The sequence below is a fragment of the Protopterus annectens genome, chromosome 4.part0 (genome assembly GCF_019279795.1).
Source record: "Protopterus annectens isolate FY-2018-M chromosome 4.part0, PAN1.0, whole genome shotgun sequence".
NCBI classification, from domain to species: domain Eukaryota; kingdom Metazoa; phylum Chordata; order Ceratodontiformes; family Protopteridae; genus Protopterus; species Protopterus annectens.
Genome location: NC_056733.1, coordinates 300,897 through 321,115, shown reverse-complemented (window position 1 = coordinate 321,115; position 20,219 = coordinate 300,897). Strand labels below are relative to the sequence as shown.

At 40.8% G+C, this 20,219-nt stretch overlaps 1 protein-coding gene across 2 annotated transcripts in view; it reads right to left on the bottom strand.

Annotated features, from left to right (window-relative positions):
• Positions 1-17,524, bottom strand: part of LOC122799152 (zinc finger protein 26-like) — a 206,275-nt gene extending 188,751 nt beyond the window's left edge. For both annotated transcript variants that reach the window (XM_044068035.1, XM_044068037.1), the window contains exon 1: positions 17,264-17,524. In XM_044068035.1, the coding sequence (XP_043923970.1) occupies positions 17,264-17,275 (12 nt within the window). In that variant the 5' untranslated portion in view covers positions 17,276-17,524. The remainder of the gene's footprint in view (positions 1-17,263) is intronic.
• Between the last annotated feature and the right edge of the window lie 2,695 nt (positions 17,525-20,219).

Sequence of the window (20,219 nt, the reverse complement as noted above, 5' to 3'; positions counted from 1 at the left end):
GATGACCTCTGCTGTGAGGGCAAAATCTTCCATTTTGGTTCCCCTCTCTGCCCCGGGGGGGGGGGGATGCCTACATGCATGTCTTGGAAAGGCCCATGGGATGTTTTGAACCATATTTTTCCACCACTTTTTTGGTTCCTTGAAAGGACCTCTGTGGGGTGGAGAAAAATATGCCCACAGCTGAAAGGGTCTTACCATCCTTCTCACATCTGGATAAATTCTCTTTCGCATTACAGCTAAACAAGGATGTTCCATCAAAGTCAGCATTGATGAAAGAAGACTTGAATGGTTCTGCAAAGTCACACAGGCACATTCAGACTTGTCTCCTTATGGCTATGCCTGCACCTGCTGCTCTGGAAGTTCTTTCATCTGTACGAGTGATCAGCCTCACAGTGATCAGCCTCATGGATGAATTAGACAAAGACTCCAGGGTAACTAGCTGGGAAGCCACTTTCTCTTGGACTCCCTCAGCTACAGCTCCCATAAGGATGTCTGACAATTCCTTAATCAGATCCCGTTGGAGTCTCATGAAATGTGCCAAAAAACTAAGGATCTTATAGTGAAAGTCGGTGAAGCATAGATCTGCTTCCCAAATCTGTCCATAGCCCGAGACTCCCTGTTGGGTGGATGGACAGAGGAACTCTCAGCGAGTTCCTTTTTAGTGGAGGCCACTATGACCATGGGAATCACAGCTAACCCCCTTGGACCAGAACTGCTTATCCTCACGGGTAGATGGTCTCTTAGGGATGGGCTCGATGTTGTCCAGAGTCTTCCACGCCCATGGTGAAATCAACTGAAGGAGTTCATCAGCAGGTGGGGTCACCCAAGAGGTAGATGGGCAGGTGCCGAAAGCCTGCAGATACAGATTCCACTGAGGAAGGGCTTTGGGACTTCCAGCCAGCCCTCTGTTTTAAAATTTCTAGGATGTCTCCAAATGAGACATCTTCAGGAGGTGACTTTGGGAACACTTCCCCCTCATCGAAATCTGGGTCCTCGGTAACAGATTTCTGGTGAGAATCCAAGTGCTTCCTCTTGCACTTATTTTTCTAAGGGACCTCCTCAGCAGAATAATCTGGGGAAGTATCAGAAGATGACAGAATCTGGATCAGGTAAACCTGAGACTTCGGCACCTGCTGTCCCACTGGAGAGGCAGAAGGAATAACTGAGCTAGAGGGGGTACCTGTTCCAAGGGGAAAGGTGCCAACTGAGTCACTGTGAGAGGGCCCTCTCCATAGCCTTGAAGGCCAGCCCCCTTGAAGAGGGAAGGGAGCCTGGAACCAAGATAGATTGCTTTGGGACTGGGGTCACTCCCCGCTCTGAAGAATTAACCAGAGACAGACGTTGGTGCCAAACTAACTTGAGTTGAAGCCCAGAAGGGGCAGAGACAGCTCTGAAAAACCTGGAGTCAAGATCTACCCCCCAGAACCAACAGGGTAGCTATGGCTCCTATATGTCCAGTTCCGAAGCCACAGAAGAACTCAGGAACTACTGGTTCCGAACATGCGAATAACTCCAGAGCCAGTACCGGGAGATCTGGAACAGAGGACTCTAAGACTTCAGAGGATGTTAGAGGAGGAACGGTTAATGGGGTAAAAGAAGTCTAAGTTCCAAGACCCAAAGGGGTCTGAACCGAAAGGGGGCCTGAAAGTCCTCTAGCCCATAGAATGCTATTCACTAGCCTATCCACATCGAGTTCAGACTTTTGGTGGGGGTACACAGATGAAGTTGAAAGGGACTTAGGCCTCAATAGGAAAACTTCTGGAAGCTCTCCAGTGAAAGGGTGAATAGAAAGTGAATAAGCTGTCCTGGGAAAAATGTCTTTAGTCATAGTAGGTGGAGCAGTAATGGTTTCCTGCACCAGGGCCTTTGAAGTCGAAGGACTTGAGATAGCAATCAGTGCTAGAGTAGTAGTTGTGGACACTGGTGTCTTGGCAGAAGCCTGTGGTTCCGTAGACAATTTCGGAACAGAGGGTTTCAATTTCTTTACTTTCGGAACCGATGCAGAGGTCGGAACAGAGAGACTTCTTTTCTTTCCTTTGTTGAGTAAATATGAGGATGAAGGGGAGGAAATGTCAGTTTTTGCTTTGTCCACAGAAGATAAGGCTTCACTAAATGCTGAAGGAAACAAAGATTTCAAAATAATCTTATTGTGCCTTTCAACAAGGGCTCGATGGGTAAAAGCATGACATATGCTGCAGTCCTCTTGTAAATGGAGGGGACCCAAGCAATAAAACACAGAGAAAATGGAAATCCGATGATAGAATTTTTATGGCCTCACTTTTGGCATTTTGTAAAGCCAGTGAGGCCCTTACCCTTCTCAGTCATGCCAACAAAAAGAGATATGGCTGGAAGACAGCCACTTACACACACACACACAAAAAGATTCAGAAGATACTAGCAAAGTGGAAAGGAAAAGATATTTGGGGAGAAAAAAAAAAGCTATAAACAATGGTAGTCGGAGAAAGTACAGAAATGTGTGTGTGGGGAAGGGACAAGAATTAATAAGAGAGAGGGAGGGGAAACTATCACTGATGATAATTAAGTGAAATACACAAATGTGTAAAGGGAAAAAGTATCAATGATGATACTATAAAGCTACACTATGTGTAAGAAAAAATTAAGATAGAGTGATAAGGAAAAAGAGATTGAAGAATTAAATAAAAAGTATTTACCTAAATGCACTGAAAACTTGAGAGCAATGACAAAACGCGACCGTTTTGGAAAGTGGCAAATGAGATCTGAGGTAACTGTGAGAGAGGGATTGTGGGTACAGGCGAAGCTCAAGAGTTTTTGGCTGATGCAAGCTGTAGTAATGGCCTAATCAGTTCCGAAATTGGAAATGAACCCATCTGTCAAGGATAAAATGAAGATTGACATCAGATTAATACTTCTGCTGGACCAGATAACATACCAGGCTGCATTCTCATTAGTGCTAAGTATGCACTATCTAAGCCTCTAAACTGTTCAGCCTCAGCCTATCCACTGGGTTCGGCCTGATTCCTAGATACTGCCATTCTGACTCCTCTACAGATCTTAGTAATTACAGGCACATCAGCCTCAGAAACCCTACATGCAAAGCCATGGAACATTATCATACCAGAACTCATCTTTGGAAATATAGGCAACTTAACTGATCTAGACTCCAATCAGTTTGGTTTTGTGAAGTGCAGGTCCTGCCTCCTCAGGCTGTGGATAGTGGTCACTCAATACACACTACTTATTGTGACCTGTCCAAGACTTTTGACACTATCCCCATACTTGTATTATTAAAAAATTACACAAACTGAATGTAACCCCCCAAGTTATCCTCTCAATTGAAAATTTGGTATCAAACAGATCCCAGGCTCCAAAAATTGCTGGTACACTCTCTGAACATAACATTGTAACTAGTGAAGTACCAGAGGGCTCAGTGCTAGGCTCCCTCCTGTTTGGCATTTATTTCCAGACATCCAATCCAATCTCACAAGTGTGACTGACCAAGTTTGCTGATGACTGCAAGCTGGACACTTATCTGCTCATCCGCTGATACTAAACAGCTCCAGCAAGGGCTGGAAAATGCCCATATCTGGTGTACCAAAAAATGGTTTCAAGCTAAATGCAATAAAGTGAAACATAGTAATGTTAAATAAAACGGAGCCATTTACACCACTTATGTTATAAATGGTACTTTTCTTCAGACTGTTAAGGCACTATGGTACTTATGTGGACAACTTTCTCTTAATTCAATCATGTTCCAACATAGTCAGGAAATCTTTCTAACTGGTCCAGTTCATTTCCAAGGGAAAATCTTAAAGATCCAAAGAAGTCATTTGAACACTATACTCTTTCCTTACGAGACTCAGCACGGAATGCTCAGCACTCCTACAGTATGTACAAATGCAAGCATACAGCTCAACTGGAAAGGCCTCAGACATAAGTAACAAAGAAAATTAAATTCCTTAAATCCTTCAGCTATCTCCATAGCAGCTTGTAGATTAGAGAGTATAAGAAGAGTCATGCTAATTTAAGATGCGACTCGTGTCTTGTTTTTCAAGTTGTGAAAGACTCATTCCTATTTGACCCTCAACTGTTTTCAAAACTAGTGCAAACACAAAGTAGGAACTTAAATTTACACCAACAAATAAACAAGCCTCAATGGAAGGATAGGCTGGGAATAACCTGTGGAATAAGTTTTCACCAACTTATTCCACAGGTTATGCCTGTTAAACTTGGTGGACTGCTTTGAGACAGTCACCAAGGCCAAGGAGGAGGGAAGACAGTGCATACCACCTACCTTGACCATGCCAAAGCCTTCAATACTATTCCTCACTCCGGTATGATAGATAACTCTCTCAGCTAGGCACCAATCCATATGTTACCAGATGGGTAGCAAAATGGCTCACTATTGGAACCCACCTAGTCAAAATAGCGGAAGCCACCTCAAGCAGTAGAGCAGTAACAAGCGGTGTACTGCAGGGATCGGTCCTGGGGCCTCTGCTGTTTGGGATATACTTTTGAGGTGCAGGCCAAAATCAGTGGGATATGGCTGACCAAGTTTCCAGATGACTGCAAGCTGGGTGTCGTCATCAATTTTGCCTACAGATGTGGACATCCTCCAAGAGGGTCTCACCCAAAAGACTGGTGCCAGAAACATGGCCTCAAACTGAATGCCAAAAAATGCATCATCATCATCCCCTTTGGGGAGAGTGATGTCCCCACAAATTATCACATTGAATCACATTGATAATAAGGTAAGCACACAATCAGTAGTGAGGGACTTGGGTACCCAGGTTGATAGCAAACTGACTTTTGACCACCATATTGCATCCGTTGTGCAGAACATTTTCTACATGGCCCACCTCATTATTAAGAGTATTTCATCCAGGGACAAGGTTGTTATAACATCCCTGTATTCTTCCCTTATAAGACTCATTATTGATTACAATGCCCCTTTCGGCATGTACCTCACAAAGCACATGCAGCGGCTGGACAGACCACAAAGGTTCCTCACCAGGAGAATCCAGGGCCTCAACCATCTACCCTACACAGATTGAGTAGAGGGACAGTCTCCTACAGACTCCTCAGAGGTGACCTCGGTCTGGCATACAAAGCAATCTTACACCCCACCCTGATGGGACTGCTGCATATCTGCAAGTCAAGTTCCACTAGAGTAACCCGCATGCATGACCTCAACCTGGTCTGTGACAAAAAAATAGGAATTTTTGGCAGGACAGATTTGTGTCCCAGAGACTCCCCCTTTTGTGGAATAGACTCCCTCTCACGTCAAGCAGAGAGCATCATTAACCCTTTTTAAGCGCAACCTGGATAACTGGATGGGAACATCAAGTACACCCTTGGGATTCCACTTGTGTCCCTGCTGGACAGTGGCATAGGTTGCTGACTTGTTGGAACATGGGCTAAATTCTTGTCTAGGCTTGTAAGGGCCTCGGGGCCAATAGCCTATTAACTTCCTTTCATCCTAGGTAGGCACATGTTTATAGTCAGCTTCAGCTAGCCTATAAATTATTGCCAGATTTAAGACAATGCTTACCAGATATGGTGTACTCATTGAATTAATCAGGTTATCACACAGTATGTATCCACTGAGTTCCAGCAATTAGCTTAAGATTACAACTTCAAATTTTCACCATCCACAGTCCAAAAGAGCTGCTACCTGCCGAGACAGTGATCCAGATTGCTAAAAGTTTTTTTAACAAACCTGCTCCTCACAGAGTTATGTCTTACTACGTTACTGGAGTAAGCACAGCTAATGTCTTTAGGACTGATATATCTATGCTGGAACCCAAACTTAAACCAAAGCCTATTCCATTTTAATCTACCAAGGAAAATGACCAAAATGCACAAGACTCCTACAAGCATTTTTATGTCAGGCGATATTCCACCAACTACACCAGTCCTTCAACCAGGCCAACCAGTGCACATAAAGCTTGAGGGGAAAAGAAACTGGAAGGCAGCTGGTGTTTCGGTATATAGGAAAAAAAATGGATGAAGCACAGTCTCATGTGATGCAAATCAATGATGACACCACTGGGAAAAATAACCAAAGATTTATAACAGGTCATTCCTGGGCGGTCTCCGTATGAAAATCAAACATCAAGAGCCATACTCGAGTCTGAACAAGGAATGAGGAGATATTTATCCAGCCAAAGTGCTCCAGTTCTGATGAAGGCCCTACCTTAACTAGCTAAAGGTAGAACGTCAGAATCTTAAAGCAGTTATGAAGGCATTCAGAATGTTTTAAACCCATATGTGACTGTTTAGAAAACCACCCAGGCTGTTTCAATGACAAACACTGGAAAAGGCTCATTTCACCAGTCTTTCTAACCCTCTTTTCTCTACAGTTTATTATCCAGTGGAAGTGATCAGCCTTGGCTGTGAACTATATGTGTTCAAGCATTACTGTGATTGCAGCTGTATTCACAGGCAGATGAGTGACCAGTCCTTTCCTCAATATTAAGGAAAGACGATTATGACTACTGAAAATAGCTTAACTACCTCAAATGACGTTTTTGGAAAATGCAGTATCTGCTGAAATATGTACAAGGTTTTAAAATTTGATTTTAAAATGCCTGCACTAAATTTAAGAATGAAGACTATATACATTAAACATTTTGTAATCATAACACCCATTTTCAGAGAGAAACCATCTCCTTGGTAGTGCTGGCAGTGTTGGGAGGAATGTGGTAACATCATTCACAGCTTTAAATGCATGAACATATAGACTAGGTATAAAAGCTAATATACCTTTTAAGACTGTTCAGTACCCATGATGTACATAAGAGACTTTCATGGAGTTGAGAAGCAGCTGAGATGGTGACCGTGTTCCAAGGATGCTGTTATAACTTGTGTGAAATTAAAGCTGCATTACAACTTTGATTACCTGTGCCTTGTGTCATTGTTAACAGTGCAGAACAGCAGACCCATCAGAGTGCACCGTGATAGTTACGGAATGGGAATGGAACCATCAGAGTGCACCGTGATAGTTACGGAATGGGAATGGAACCATCAGAGTGCACCGTGACGGTTACTGAAATGGAACGCATTGACCATGGTCTTGTCAGGTCTTAATGAACTTTTTAAATGATGCTGACCTTTGACTTTACTGAAGTCTTGTTTTTTGACAAATTCTGCCATGTACTTCCAAATGTTAATTATGACTCAGCATAACACTTTGCTGTTACACACCACTACACCTTGAAGTACGTGTACACCTTTCTGAAATCTGTCAGTAAACTTAAAGAGGGGATCCAGTGTTTAGTTGCATCCACAGATAAAGTGAAGTAGGTATAAGCAAGTGAAAAAAAATGTCGCAAGACTTAAGAACTACACCTTGAAGTACGTGTACACCTTTCTGAAATCTGTCAGTAAACTTAAAGAGGGGATCCAGTGTTTAGTTGCATCCACAGATAAAGTGAAGTAGGTATAAGCAAGTGAAAAAAAATGCTGGTTCCTACATTTGTCGCAAGACTTAAGAACAGGTTAGCTTTATAACAACTTTTTTAAAAAAAGGGGGGTGAAAACTTGTAAGATTTGATGGGACACTGCTCTAGTTTACCACATGGAAGACACCTAGTGGGAGCACTGGGTGTTATGCAATAGAGTTAAGCCAACCAAGACATTGTCGTCATAGCACCAGTAAAACTGGAGAATTCAGCGTGGAGACACATGCTTCTCCTCAGGGGACAACAATATGGGGGGGGGGGGGACTTCCAATGGGGATAGGGAAGGCCACCTCCAGGACCAGCAAGCTGGCCCACTCCTTTCAACTAGACTCACACTGGAGAATGGATGGGACATATGGGGTCTTCTCCAGCCTAGCAATGCCCAGCTCCCTTCTCTCTGAAAGGAATGGGCAGAGTGGGTGTCAGCAGTGGAGCCAAAACCATACGGAGGGGTTGCAAACTTAAAAAGTAAAAGAAATGTGTGTCTGCCTGTTTGTCTGTTGGGGTATTGGCAACTTGTTTTCTAAAACTACTGAATACATTTCTCATATATGCATCTGAGGTTATCAAAGTGCAACTAACTCTGGGCAAAACTGCAATCCAGATTGTAGCTTGCTACAGATCCCCCTGCAATCCAAATTGTAGCTTGCTACAGATCCCCAACCATGTCCCAGGATTCCCACTCCTCTTTTCCTGATGCACTGGAAAATATTAGGGTTCAACCAAACACCCTAATAATAGGCGATTTCAACTACCCCCCCATTAAATGGGAAAACTACTCATGTACCAATTCCTTCGCTGAACGCTTTATGGAATTCAGAAATTCCAATGCCCTGGATCAAATTATCCACACCCCCACCAGAGGCAACAATATCCTAGACCTACTCATTACCAACATGAGTGACCGGTGTTCCACACCTGAAGTCAACTCCTCGTTGGTCAAATCAGACCATAAGCTAATCACCCTAGATATCTGCATCCCTCCACCACCCACCATTAAGGAAACCACGGTAAAAAATTTCTCCAAAGCCAACTTCATGCTTAAGACAGAAGTGGAGAATTTCATGACATCCATGCAGATGGACAATACAGTTACGACTGCTGAATCCTACACAAATGCACTCTATAAGCACTTACACAAGTACATGGATTGTGCTATCCCAAACAGAACCAAGACACTATCCTTCAAAAAAGGAAGGTCCCCTGCCATAAACAAACTCTACAACAGAAGGAAGAAACTGTTGCGTAAAATCCCATGAGTGGAGGAGTTCTCTGGTCAGCTTCAGTAAGAAGCTGAGATCCCTTATAAGATCCTCCAAAGCTAGCTATGAAAACAAAATCACCACTGATTCTAAGGGCAACCACAAAGCAAAGCATTCTATAGCTATGTCAAGAACCTCAATGGCAAGACCCAGATCTGCTCTGAGTTACAGCACAATGGCACGAAAATTACAGAACCAACTGATATTGCCAACATCCTAGCAGATAAGTTCAGTGCTAGCTTTACCCCCTTCTCACCCCCCCTAAAGGGCCTATATCTATACAGGAAGAATGCAGAGTCCCTGTAATCATATCTATGTAAGTAAAAGCTGCACTCTCTAAAACCAAAAACACAGCATCCATGGGACCGGACAACATCCCAGGCTGCATTTTACAAGAACTTCAGAAGGAACTGGCTCCCCACCTAAGCACCATGTTCATAGTCTCACGTCAGGCTTTGTGCCCACTGAATGGCACAAAGCAACAGTTATCCCACACCACAAAGGGGGAGCCACCACTGATCCTGGGAACTATCGCCCTATTAGCCCGACGAGCCTGGTCTGCAAGGCCATGGAATGTATCATGGAACTCGTAAACAAAGACATTGGTAACCTCCAAGCTCTGGACCCCACTCAGTTCGGGTTTGTGAAAGGCAGATCATGCCTTCTGAACCTGATCGACTTCTTTGAGGTAGTCACCAAAGCCGTAGACGAGGGTAAAGTGGTTCACACAGCCTATCTTGATCTCACCAAGGCTTTCAACACCATCCTCCATTCTGGAGTTATAGCTAAACTCACTAAACTAGGTATAAATCCCTACATCACAAGATGGGTTGCAAACTGGCTCACTGACAGAACCCGCACTGTAAAAGTTGCAGACTCCAATTCTGACCAAACCAGTGACAAGTGGAGTACCACAGGGTTCAGTCCTGGGACCTCTCCCGTTTGGTATATACTTCTCTGAAGTACAGGCTAACACAGAAGGAATCTGGCTAATGAAGTTCGCAGATGACTGCAAACTAGGAGCCATAGTCGAGTCCCCAAATGATCTGGACATCCTACAGAAGGGCCTCACTGAGACAGATGCCTGGTGCCAGAGGCATGGCCCCAAGCTGAATGCCAAAAAGTGCATCATCATCCCCTTTAGTAAAATCCCTGTACCCATGAACTACCACATAAACAGCAGTCTACTTAACACTGAATGTGTGATAAGAGACCTTGGGACCCAGGTGGACAGTCTCTCCTTTGATAATCACATCACCACAGTAGTCAGGAAATCCTTCTATGTGGCACACCTCATCACAAAAGGGTTCTCATCCAGGGGAAGAAAAAAAAAAAAAAAAGGAGGTCATTGTTCCTCTACTCGGCACTCATTAGACCCATTATAGAGTACAATGCCCCTTTTGGAATGTACCTCACAAGACATCTGCAGCAGCTGGAAAGGCCACAGAAGTACCTCATAAAGAGGATTACTGGCCTCAAACAGATGCCCTACACTGACCGTCTCAAAAAACTCCAGCTTTACTCTGTAGCATATCGCCTACTCCGAGGAGATCTCTGCCCAACATATAAAGCTATGTTAAACCAAGAGCTGTTGGACATGCTACACCTAAAGAAATCCCAATCCCTCCAAGCTACATGCTCTATGGACCTAAACCTTGTCACCACAATAAACAGGACATGCTGGAGGGATAGATTCCTGTCCCAGAGACTTCCTATACTCTGGAACAAGCTACCCATCTATGTCAAGCAAAATTTCTCATTAGCACTCTTCAAGAAAAATCTTGATGAGTGGATGGGAAATAGGAAATACACCCCGGGGATCACTTCTGTGGCTCTGCTCGCCAGGGGCACAGGAAATGAACTTTCTTGGGTGGCGTAAGCCAGGGAACCTTGTTGGCTAGGCTTACTTAGGCCCTTGGGCCGATAGTCGAGTACCTACCTATGAACCTATGTGGCAGTGCTGTCACTGCATGCGTGACATTGCAAATTGCAGAAAATGATGAAGTGTTTAAAACGTGGATATAATTTCTTGACCTCTGCTGAATTTCACAAAGCAAATCTCTTCTGAATAAAAAAAAATGACTAGAAATGGTAGAAATTAAAGACAAGATCTGACGTAGTCGTCTCGTCATTAATGTTGGTGTTGGGTATGATGACATATACATTTCTATTCTGTGGGAAAAATAGCTTTAGCAATCAACTTATTAGTTTGCGAATAGAAACTACAAACACAAGTGTTGCAAACGGTGTCCAATTGACAGTCTTTCGAGTTATATTCTGAACATTTATTTGGTATATACAAATGCAAGCCATGTCATAAACAGCAAGATTAAGCCATGAAACCATAAAAGCAAAATAGGCACTGATTTGGCTACTGATACAGCTTGGGTAGATATTCAACTGATCAACAAGTCCATTTTAATAGGATTAGAAGTGTCCTTCTGTGGTTGGGGATACAAAAGACTTACCCAACCCCCATTCCTCTACAATAAGTAATGGGGATGCTTAACATAATCTATGGGGTTACTGTTACCTTGGGGTCAGGTAAATATCTGCAACACAGTGACTCTTGCGGCCTCACTATCTTCATTGCCACTTCCAGAGCTAAGCTAAATGTACAATTTTCTTCAGTGTACAGTAACTTTCTTACCTCTGCTAAGCACTTTGGTGAAATACTGGGTCTACTAAGAAGAAGGTAAAGTGAAAAAAGGAAGAGGACTATAAGGCAGAATATTAAATTTAATTAGTATGTTTTGGGGTCAAGCTGAAGCTTAAAAAGGTATAACACATGCTGAAGAAAACTTGCCTTGTAAGAAATCTGTCCAAATACTGTAGTAAGCTGCCAAGTAGCTGTTCCTAGCCTACCTTCACTCAAGCCACCATTTTCCCTATCCCAAGTAGCTTTTAAACAGTCTAATGACCTAACTGTACCTCTGCTTCAAGCAATACTTTCTAAGGACTTACCACCTTCTCTGTAGAATAGTATTTCCTTAGGTAAGTTTTGTGCCTTCCCCTTTGTAGGTGTCACCCAGGTGTACTTCTCCTCCTCCTGTACTGCCTTTTCAGTTCTAGTCCTTCCACTTGCGTCCCAGTGATGCAGTAACTAAAACCATATACAGACTTTTCTCTTCTCTTTGTTAATGCACACATGGTTAACTTTCTAAACTCCTTCTCATATGTTAGCCCCTTCCATTCCTTTCTCCGTTGTGGTTACTTTGTCTGTATGCTACTACCAGTTTAACTTTCATTCCACTACACAGCCTGAAGAACTGAATTCAAGACTCCATATGTAGGTTTACCACCATTTACTGTATAACAGAAAGGACTACTTCCACATCTTTGGAATTAATTTTCCAAACTATACACAGTAATATCTGACTGCCTTTCGCCACTTCTTTGTCATGTTACCTAGCACAATTCAGCATCCGGATTGTTATTCTCCTCTGTCCTGTTTAGTATCATTCCACTGAGAATGTAAATTTTCCATTACTTATACTTTCCAAGGTGCATAATTCTGAACTTTTGTGTTGCGTCATAGATAACTCCAGCTGCGTACAATGCCAATTACCACAGGCCACTGTCTAGACAGGACTTCCCATCTCAACCATGGCTACTTCAACAATGTTCATGTCATCAGCATGTGATCTTGCTCTCAAAACACAATTTTACATATTGCTACATTTGTAAGGAAAACAATTCTGACTAAACTACAGAAACCCCAAGAAAAAATAGTCTCGAATATGCAGCTAATCTGATAGATGTCCTCACTGTTTAATGACCACTTATTCCCAAAATTGATATTCAGTCCCACAATGGACATCTCTTTTCCCACCCTCCTTTCTATTGCTTTTTAAAAGTTGGTTTGCTGGCACCTTGCTGCTTAAATTCCTTAAAATGATTTTTTTAAAAGGGAGTGGAGGAGGGAAGATTTTTTTTTTTTTTATTTGATTAAAAAAAGGAAGGAATATTTGGGTCATCCCTTGTACCAACTTAACCCTCTCGTCATTTTTTTATTAACCCCAGATGCAGAAAGGCAAAGCAGAATGTCCTTGTCCATGGAAGAATTTAAAATCCGTCTTAAAATGTTCTGGTAAATTTAGAGAACGTAACAAGCAAAACTTCTAATAACTTATCCAGAAGCAACAGCTATGGAGAACATGTCAGCACTGTTATAAGAACACTTTAAAAATGTTTAACTGCATTAGAAACAGATAAAATAGAGACATTCAAATATGTTTTTTATTTCAAAAGAGAGAAGGTTAACAGTTAAATGTTTCATGTTCTCAAATGACAGAAACAGAAACTTTAACATGTCAGCTTGACAGCAGAAGTGTAGCAATGGTGGGGCAAAGGGGGCAGGTATTAGAGGGCACAATTAAGTGCAGTCCTGCATTCTTTTTTGTGTACTAGCATTTCTGAAAGCTGGTACCCAAATGTACTAAAGCACCTGCAGGCATTAAGCTATAGTAAGCATTTTTTTTTTGGATTAGAGCTAAAGAGGTGGGGCACCAGTTCAAGGACCAGACAAGATGTTAGAAACAGCCAGCTACGGCTCTGTTTTGGCAGTTTAAAATTCTGCATCTTAAAGTGGCTGAAGAATAAACCTTCCCCCCAGATTTATAAGTTTTCCCAGCCTTGTCAGAGGTAATGGAATTGGCATTAGCAATCTAGAAGAAGCAGTTATAGATCAGGAAAGCACTGCAGGGTCTGCTTGAATGTTAGAAAATGTATATCTAGGAGTCTGAGGTACCCTGTGTAACCTATCAGACTTTTTAAGGGCAGGAGTTTGACTGTCATGTAAACTGCAAGCTGTCAGAAAAACATCCTCTAAAGCAAATTAAACAAGATGGACAGCTGTGTGTTGTGGGACACCCAGCTGTAACAAATAATACTTTTGCTGGAAAATATGTATTTCAGAGTGAACAAAATTATATGTCTATCATTTTAGTTAAACATCTCAGAAAATATAGGTCTTCTGGAGGGAAATCAGATGCAATAGTTTCCTCAGAATCAGAACCCTCAGTTTGTGAAGAAAACACTGAAGCACAACATTCTCCCTCCAATCTTTGCTGTTCTGACCAAAAATCAGATTGGGATCCCTTTCTTTTTCTAGAGTTTGTCAAATTAAAGTCAGAAATTAATTCCTATGCAAATCCCAACAAGTCTCTGTCCATCGAAATTAACATGGGAAGCCAAGTTTTTTTCTTTTTCTTTTCTTTTCTTGGGGGATTCCCTGGAAAAAGACAGACCTAAGGTAGGCACTATTCAGGGGATCAGGCTCACTTTCTCACCTATGTGATACTCTTTCCCCCTCCCCTTTCGCAGAGACTGGCAAGTGTGGTTTATCCCTTGCCTGCAGAAGAAATCCCTATAGCTGCAGGGGATGTGTCTAACTTTTAGTCCTTAGTAGTTCTTGGTGTTACACCAGAGGGTCAGCAGAAAATTATGGGAGGTCCTAGGAACAAAGTCCTGCCAAAGCACAGTCGCCAACTGGCAGTGAAGTAGCCAGCCTGATATCCAAAGTCTTCATACTAATCTTTTTCTCAACGATGGGGGAAAACAGAAACAAGAAATCGGTTAAGTGCTCCATGGGTTAGGCAGAGAACAAAGCTTAGGAGATATGTACCAAAGCCTGGAAGAGTCGGTAAGGTTTGTGACAATAAAAAAGTGGTTTTGAGGTAAGAAATCCCACTGACAGTCCCCAAAAGTACAAAGTCTGACCCTAACTCATGAAAATCTCCCTGAAAATGTAAAAAAAAAAAAAAAAGTTACACATCACAGTTACTCATATAAAAATCCATTAACAACCAATGACAGTCTGAGAAAATAAATTCTTCTGAAAAAATATATTTAAGCTCGAAAAACAAAGTAGTGTAAGGTTTTCTCAGCAGGGAACTTAATCTGCCCAGCCTTGAAGGATCACTAGCTGACTATCACTACCACAAAGCCCACAGAAGAAACACACTTTGGTGCCAAGAACGCTCTGAAGGTTTTGGTTCTCTAACTGCCTTTTATAAGACGGTCTGCTCAATCTCTTGGCAGTTAAGGCTCATGGGACATGCCCTTAAACTTGAAAAGCTGCCTGGCTAGTCATATCCATGGCAGGATAGAACCCCAATAGTTTACATTACTGCAACTTTGATCTAATACTGAACATCTATGAATACTTACGGTCTGGAGGCGTTTTTTTCTGGTAAAAGTAAAAAAAAATATGTCAATGTAATGTTAACCTGGCACACTCTTTAATATGCATACTCTTATCTATTATATATCTGAAGGAGGTGCAACAGTTTCCAAATACCGATTAAAATATCTGAAGCTGTCACAGCAACCTGCCTGCAAACTTCAAGATCTGAGTAACTTGGTCACACACCTGAAGGAAAAAAACCTTTCCAGAATGTCTTCTAAGTACCTGTTACATCCCCCTGCTTACTGTAAACTTCAAATCATTATGTAAACAAATCCATTTCCTTATGGGCTTAATGGTTGTCTCTGTGAGTGACATGGGTAAATCTGCCAGTTAAACATCTAAAAAAGAGTCAGCATCTGAAGGAGATCAGAAATGCATGATGCCTTCTGTAGTTGCTTGTCCATGAACTTTGACTTATGACATGACTAACCCTACCCGATATACATCTGAATTAGGAGATGGCTTCTGCCAATACTGCTAGAAATGCCCATTTCTCCTGGTACTGCTGAACATTCACAATACACAACAAGACATGGTATACCATTCCCAGACATTAGCATCCCCCCACCCCAACTCAAAGGCAGATGGTGTCAGGTTTCAAATGAATAATACGAATGTTCTATCAAGCTGCATAACAATATGCAAATTCAGTCAGCAAGATGACTGAAATGGACTGACGGATAAAAAAATAATATGGGATTGCTGTGCATCACAGAAAAGAAATACACTTAGATACTAGCAGCATTTGTTTCATTTTCTTATTAAATAATATTCTATGCAAGAACATATGCATGTTTCATTTTATTATAAGACTTCTGTTAAACATATGTTCATGTAACAAACTGAAGTAACTGCTAACTCTCTTTCTAAATGAATTTAACTGTGCATGGAAACCTTTTTTAAACTAAAAACAAAATTACATTCTAATAGTTAAACTGATTGACAGCTTCAGTACTTTTTACTGTTTGGATTTTGCTGAAGTGTGTTATCTCAGGAGATGTGGATCCTTTTATGCATTTTTTGTGCTATTGTTTGATTGTGTGTATATGCATGTGATCAGCATGGAGAGAAGGGTGTGAGTTAAAATATACCAGCTCATGTTGAAACGGCAGAAAGTTTTACTTTCCAATGTATGCTGTGTGGCTGTGTGAGTGTGTGTGTGGAGGGGGGGGGGGGGGTCAGAAAATTATGTAACTGAAGAATGATGGTTACATAAAATGCATTCTTCCACTTCATGACAGCAAAAATTAAGCCCAGCTATATGCAATTTAAATCATGACCTTATAAAGAAATACCTTTTCTTTCCACCCCACCAACTACCTTGATTATAGCAAGCTCAGATGCTCATAAGCCTAGTACTCATTATACAGCAGGAACTTCTTATTGTAACATTTGTTAATGCCTGTTATGAACTTCGCAGATAAAGATTCTAGTTGTCTACTGATGTACTATGTTCTTCATCTGTAAATATGTTTGTAATTAATTGCTATGTTAATCAAATTGTTAATCGCTATGTAATCCAATGTATTAACCGCTATGTAATCCAATGTAACTACTGTCTGTTTATTTTAACTGTGGAGCTTTTCTCCCTGGGCCTCCGCTGAAAATGGACCTAAGTCCAGTCGGACACTCCCAGTCAACAAATGTAAATAAATAAATAAATAAATAAATAAATAAACTTACACAACATTTATAATGTTTTGGACCCTTATCCTTCTCTAAAATCCTGCACCATGTTGAGAAAAGATTGCCGTACAGTTAGTGCACTTATGTGGTTCTCAAAAATAAATAAACAGAGAAGTATTTGATAAAAGGAAACTGCTGCTTAGTTAAAACTTGTCCTATGGTTTAGCTACTGGACTAAGAAAGGAATAGACACTTGCAACTGCATTTTTTTCTGGTTTGCATCGATTTTTGTTTCACACCATGAATTTCACCAACACGTTTGCACTTTTGCTACATTAAAAATACTCTATTTTAATTCAGAATACTATGGGGTTTGAGAAAAATCCATTCCTCATAACAATGATCAAGGCTTTTGTGAATCTGTCTATCCTTGTGACAAGCCTAATTAAAATACTAACATGATCACCTCACCATGTGTGTACTAAAGTAAAAATTCCCCTTCAATACACAAAGTCAATTTCCCCTCAAATATTCTTGTAACTTCTGTAATATTTAAATGCTCTACACAGACCATTTTACGTGACAGATGCATTTTAACAGTGTTTCACCTAAGTATTTTACTGTGGTCTGTTATCTTAGTGTCACTGATCACACCATTTGGGAAACACAAAGACAATTGAGAACTAACCACACATACCCACAGAATGCCATTTGTGCACACACAGTAAATAATACAGTCTTACCGTCAGTGTCATGGTCAGTCTTCTTCAGTATGCAGTCCTACTTCCTTACCGGAAAAAAAAAAAAAATCAAGCTTCCAAACTGCTAGCAGAGTGAATTCTTCACAACTGGGATTACTACAAGATGAGGAAAATCACTGGATTTTTAAGACCAGGAATTAAAAAAGTTCATTGCAAACAAGCTCCTCCAGCATGTCCATTTCCCAGTTCTATGTTTACCAGTTATTAGCTGTAATTTACTTCCTGTCTGTTCATCTCCCAAATTTGTCCCTCACTAGCTTATAAATATTCAGAGATTGCAGCATGATGGGAGGTGCTAAAATAAACATTTTGTTAAAGCCTGCCCCCAAATGGATCTCTTAAGGAAACAGTAGCACACAATAATGTACTCTTTCACAGCACAAAGTAAACTGCAAGCAGTGCACAAGCGCTTCCAGTCATAACTCTGAACTATACAGATCTTTGCAGAATGTCCAGATTTTTTCCCCATAGTTTTAGTCTGTTTTTTTATAAAAGTGTGGTTTTCTGGCAACTCACTGGCAAATCATTAAAGACTGAAGTCAGAAAATAATGAGACATTTGAGTTTCAGACTTCATACCTTTCAGAAATTTCATACTAATGCAAAACCTGTTACAGAAATTTCATACTAACGTAAAACCTGTTATTGTATCAACTTTCTAAGTTTGTAAGAACAATATTTAAAAACTAGCCCCATTTTTGGGCGTTTGTCCCCCCACATTTTATGGCTTTGACCAGATTTATTGTTCTAACAGTTGAGAGGTATGCTTCCAGTTCTGCATCCACTGAAGAAAACCTACAATGGACTTGGATGGATGCCATCTGCAATGCCAGTGACACAAATCTCAGTTGCTGAAGTGACAGCACTAGGGGTACAACAAGTGAATCCAGCTTTCCCATACTTTTCAACCTTTTAACACCAGAAATCTTGATAGGGTCCAAAACTAGGGACATATTTTAAACATTGTTTTTATAAACCTAGAAAGTTGCTAGAATAACAGAATTTGTGTTACCATGCATTATCAGAAGAATATGAAGTCTGAAACTCAAAAATATATGTCATTATTTAGTGACTTCAGTCCTCAGTGATTTGTCAGAATAGCACACATATGACGAGGAGCAGACCTAAGATATGAGGCAAAACTCTGGACGTTCTGCAAAAATCTGGACAGTTGAGAGGTATGATTCCTTAGTCACTGTTTTTGTGCAGTATACAGGTGATACATGTAGATTGTATAAAAAGCATCTGGCATGTTTCAAGAGCACATATAGATATATGCAATATGTGATCTACTTATGAGTGTAAGTACAAATTAACATGACTGTATGTATGTATGCTCTCAATTTTCTTTGTCTGTTTCCCTGAGGAAGGAAGGAGAGAATCAGAAACTGTATAACCTTTCCAAGTAGCCCCAAACAGAAACACAGATTCACATGGCTATCCTAGTCTGACCATTATTTATAGGATAAGCTGTAGGTCCTACTTACTCAAGTGCTTACCGTCAAAAGAGTTCTCATAACCTGACTTTATATATAACCCATAATTTCTTAAAGTCACTTCTTTTTTGAATGTATACATGTGAGTGCACATACGAATGTGTGGCTCTAGATGATTGTCACTGTTGAAGTGACATCCCAACTTCATGTGTAAAAATGGGAAAAGGTGTTGTGGATGGATGTATGGATTTATTCAAGAAAGCTGTTTTATTCATCCATCACCCATTTGCAAATATTGCTTCCAAGTAAGTCCTCTGAGGTTTCCACATTAAAACTGAACATTTTGTTTGCTTGTTCATTATCATATACATCTGTCTTTGAGAGATGGCACCCATTTAGTCTCCATGGATTCCCCAAGCATATTACATGTTTTTTGCTTTTTTTGTCATGTTGTTGTTCTGCCTTCTTTCTTCAAGACATTAATGTTAAGATCTTCTTATTTCTGTCTTATATGATATCAGGTAGACTGAGTGGACTCCTTTTGTTACCACCTGCTGAAATGCTTCTGCCCTGCCTGTTAGATTGCTTCCTCTCTACTGCATACTAGAGACTTCTTGGAGGACATTAGCAGGGTGCTGTGGACAGATGTGATATTCATAATCAGAATCACTCATCAGCCCATAGTCACTCAGTGCAACACACTGTGACATATTTTGTATTTAACTCTAGGAAATGGAAAACAGCTACATTACAAAGGTTATTACTTGAGCATAAAAGTAGCTTTGAAACAGACAGTCACACCAACTGCTAAATGTCATTAATTTCAGCTTTAGCAACTGCACAGTAAAACAGTTTTCTTCTTACCTCACTAACAGGACTTTCACAGTCATCAACGGCAACTCAGCTTTGGAAAATAGCACATTCCAAGCAGGGGTCACATAATGATCAATCCTAAGATGCCAATCATTTTCTCCTTTTGTAAATGACTAAATAAACAATCTTCCTGTATCAGCTGTACTCTACATATATAGGTGTTTTTTGAGGTCAACCCCTTGTGGAAGTGATAGGCAGGATAGCACTGATGGCCATTGCACATTGCACCTATAGTGTGTTGCCAGGTGCATGTTAGGGTCTGGGAATCAGACCTCTCAGCTGTACCTGTTTTTGGAGATATGTTCCTAGTTTTGGGCTTGATTTACTTTTTCACATAATTTTATGAATCTGCCCTAATAACACTACACATGCAACATACTAGTGGTAACAATAATTTAAAGGAAGAGGGCACACATCTTACATCTCCCTTTTTCAGAAACAAAAAATAAATAACTTTGTGTGGTAGAATTTTGAAATGAAGTTCATTAAATTCTACAGATTTTACACTATATCTTTGATAATGTGCTCATATGTTTCCATCATTTTTGTTATGCCCTGTATTTTAAGGCTCCTTGTTAAATTTTTGGCACTTGTAATGCTGCATGTTGACACCTCCCCCAAAAAGACCAA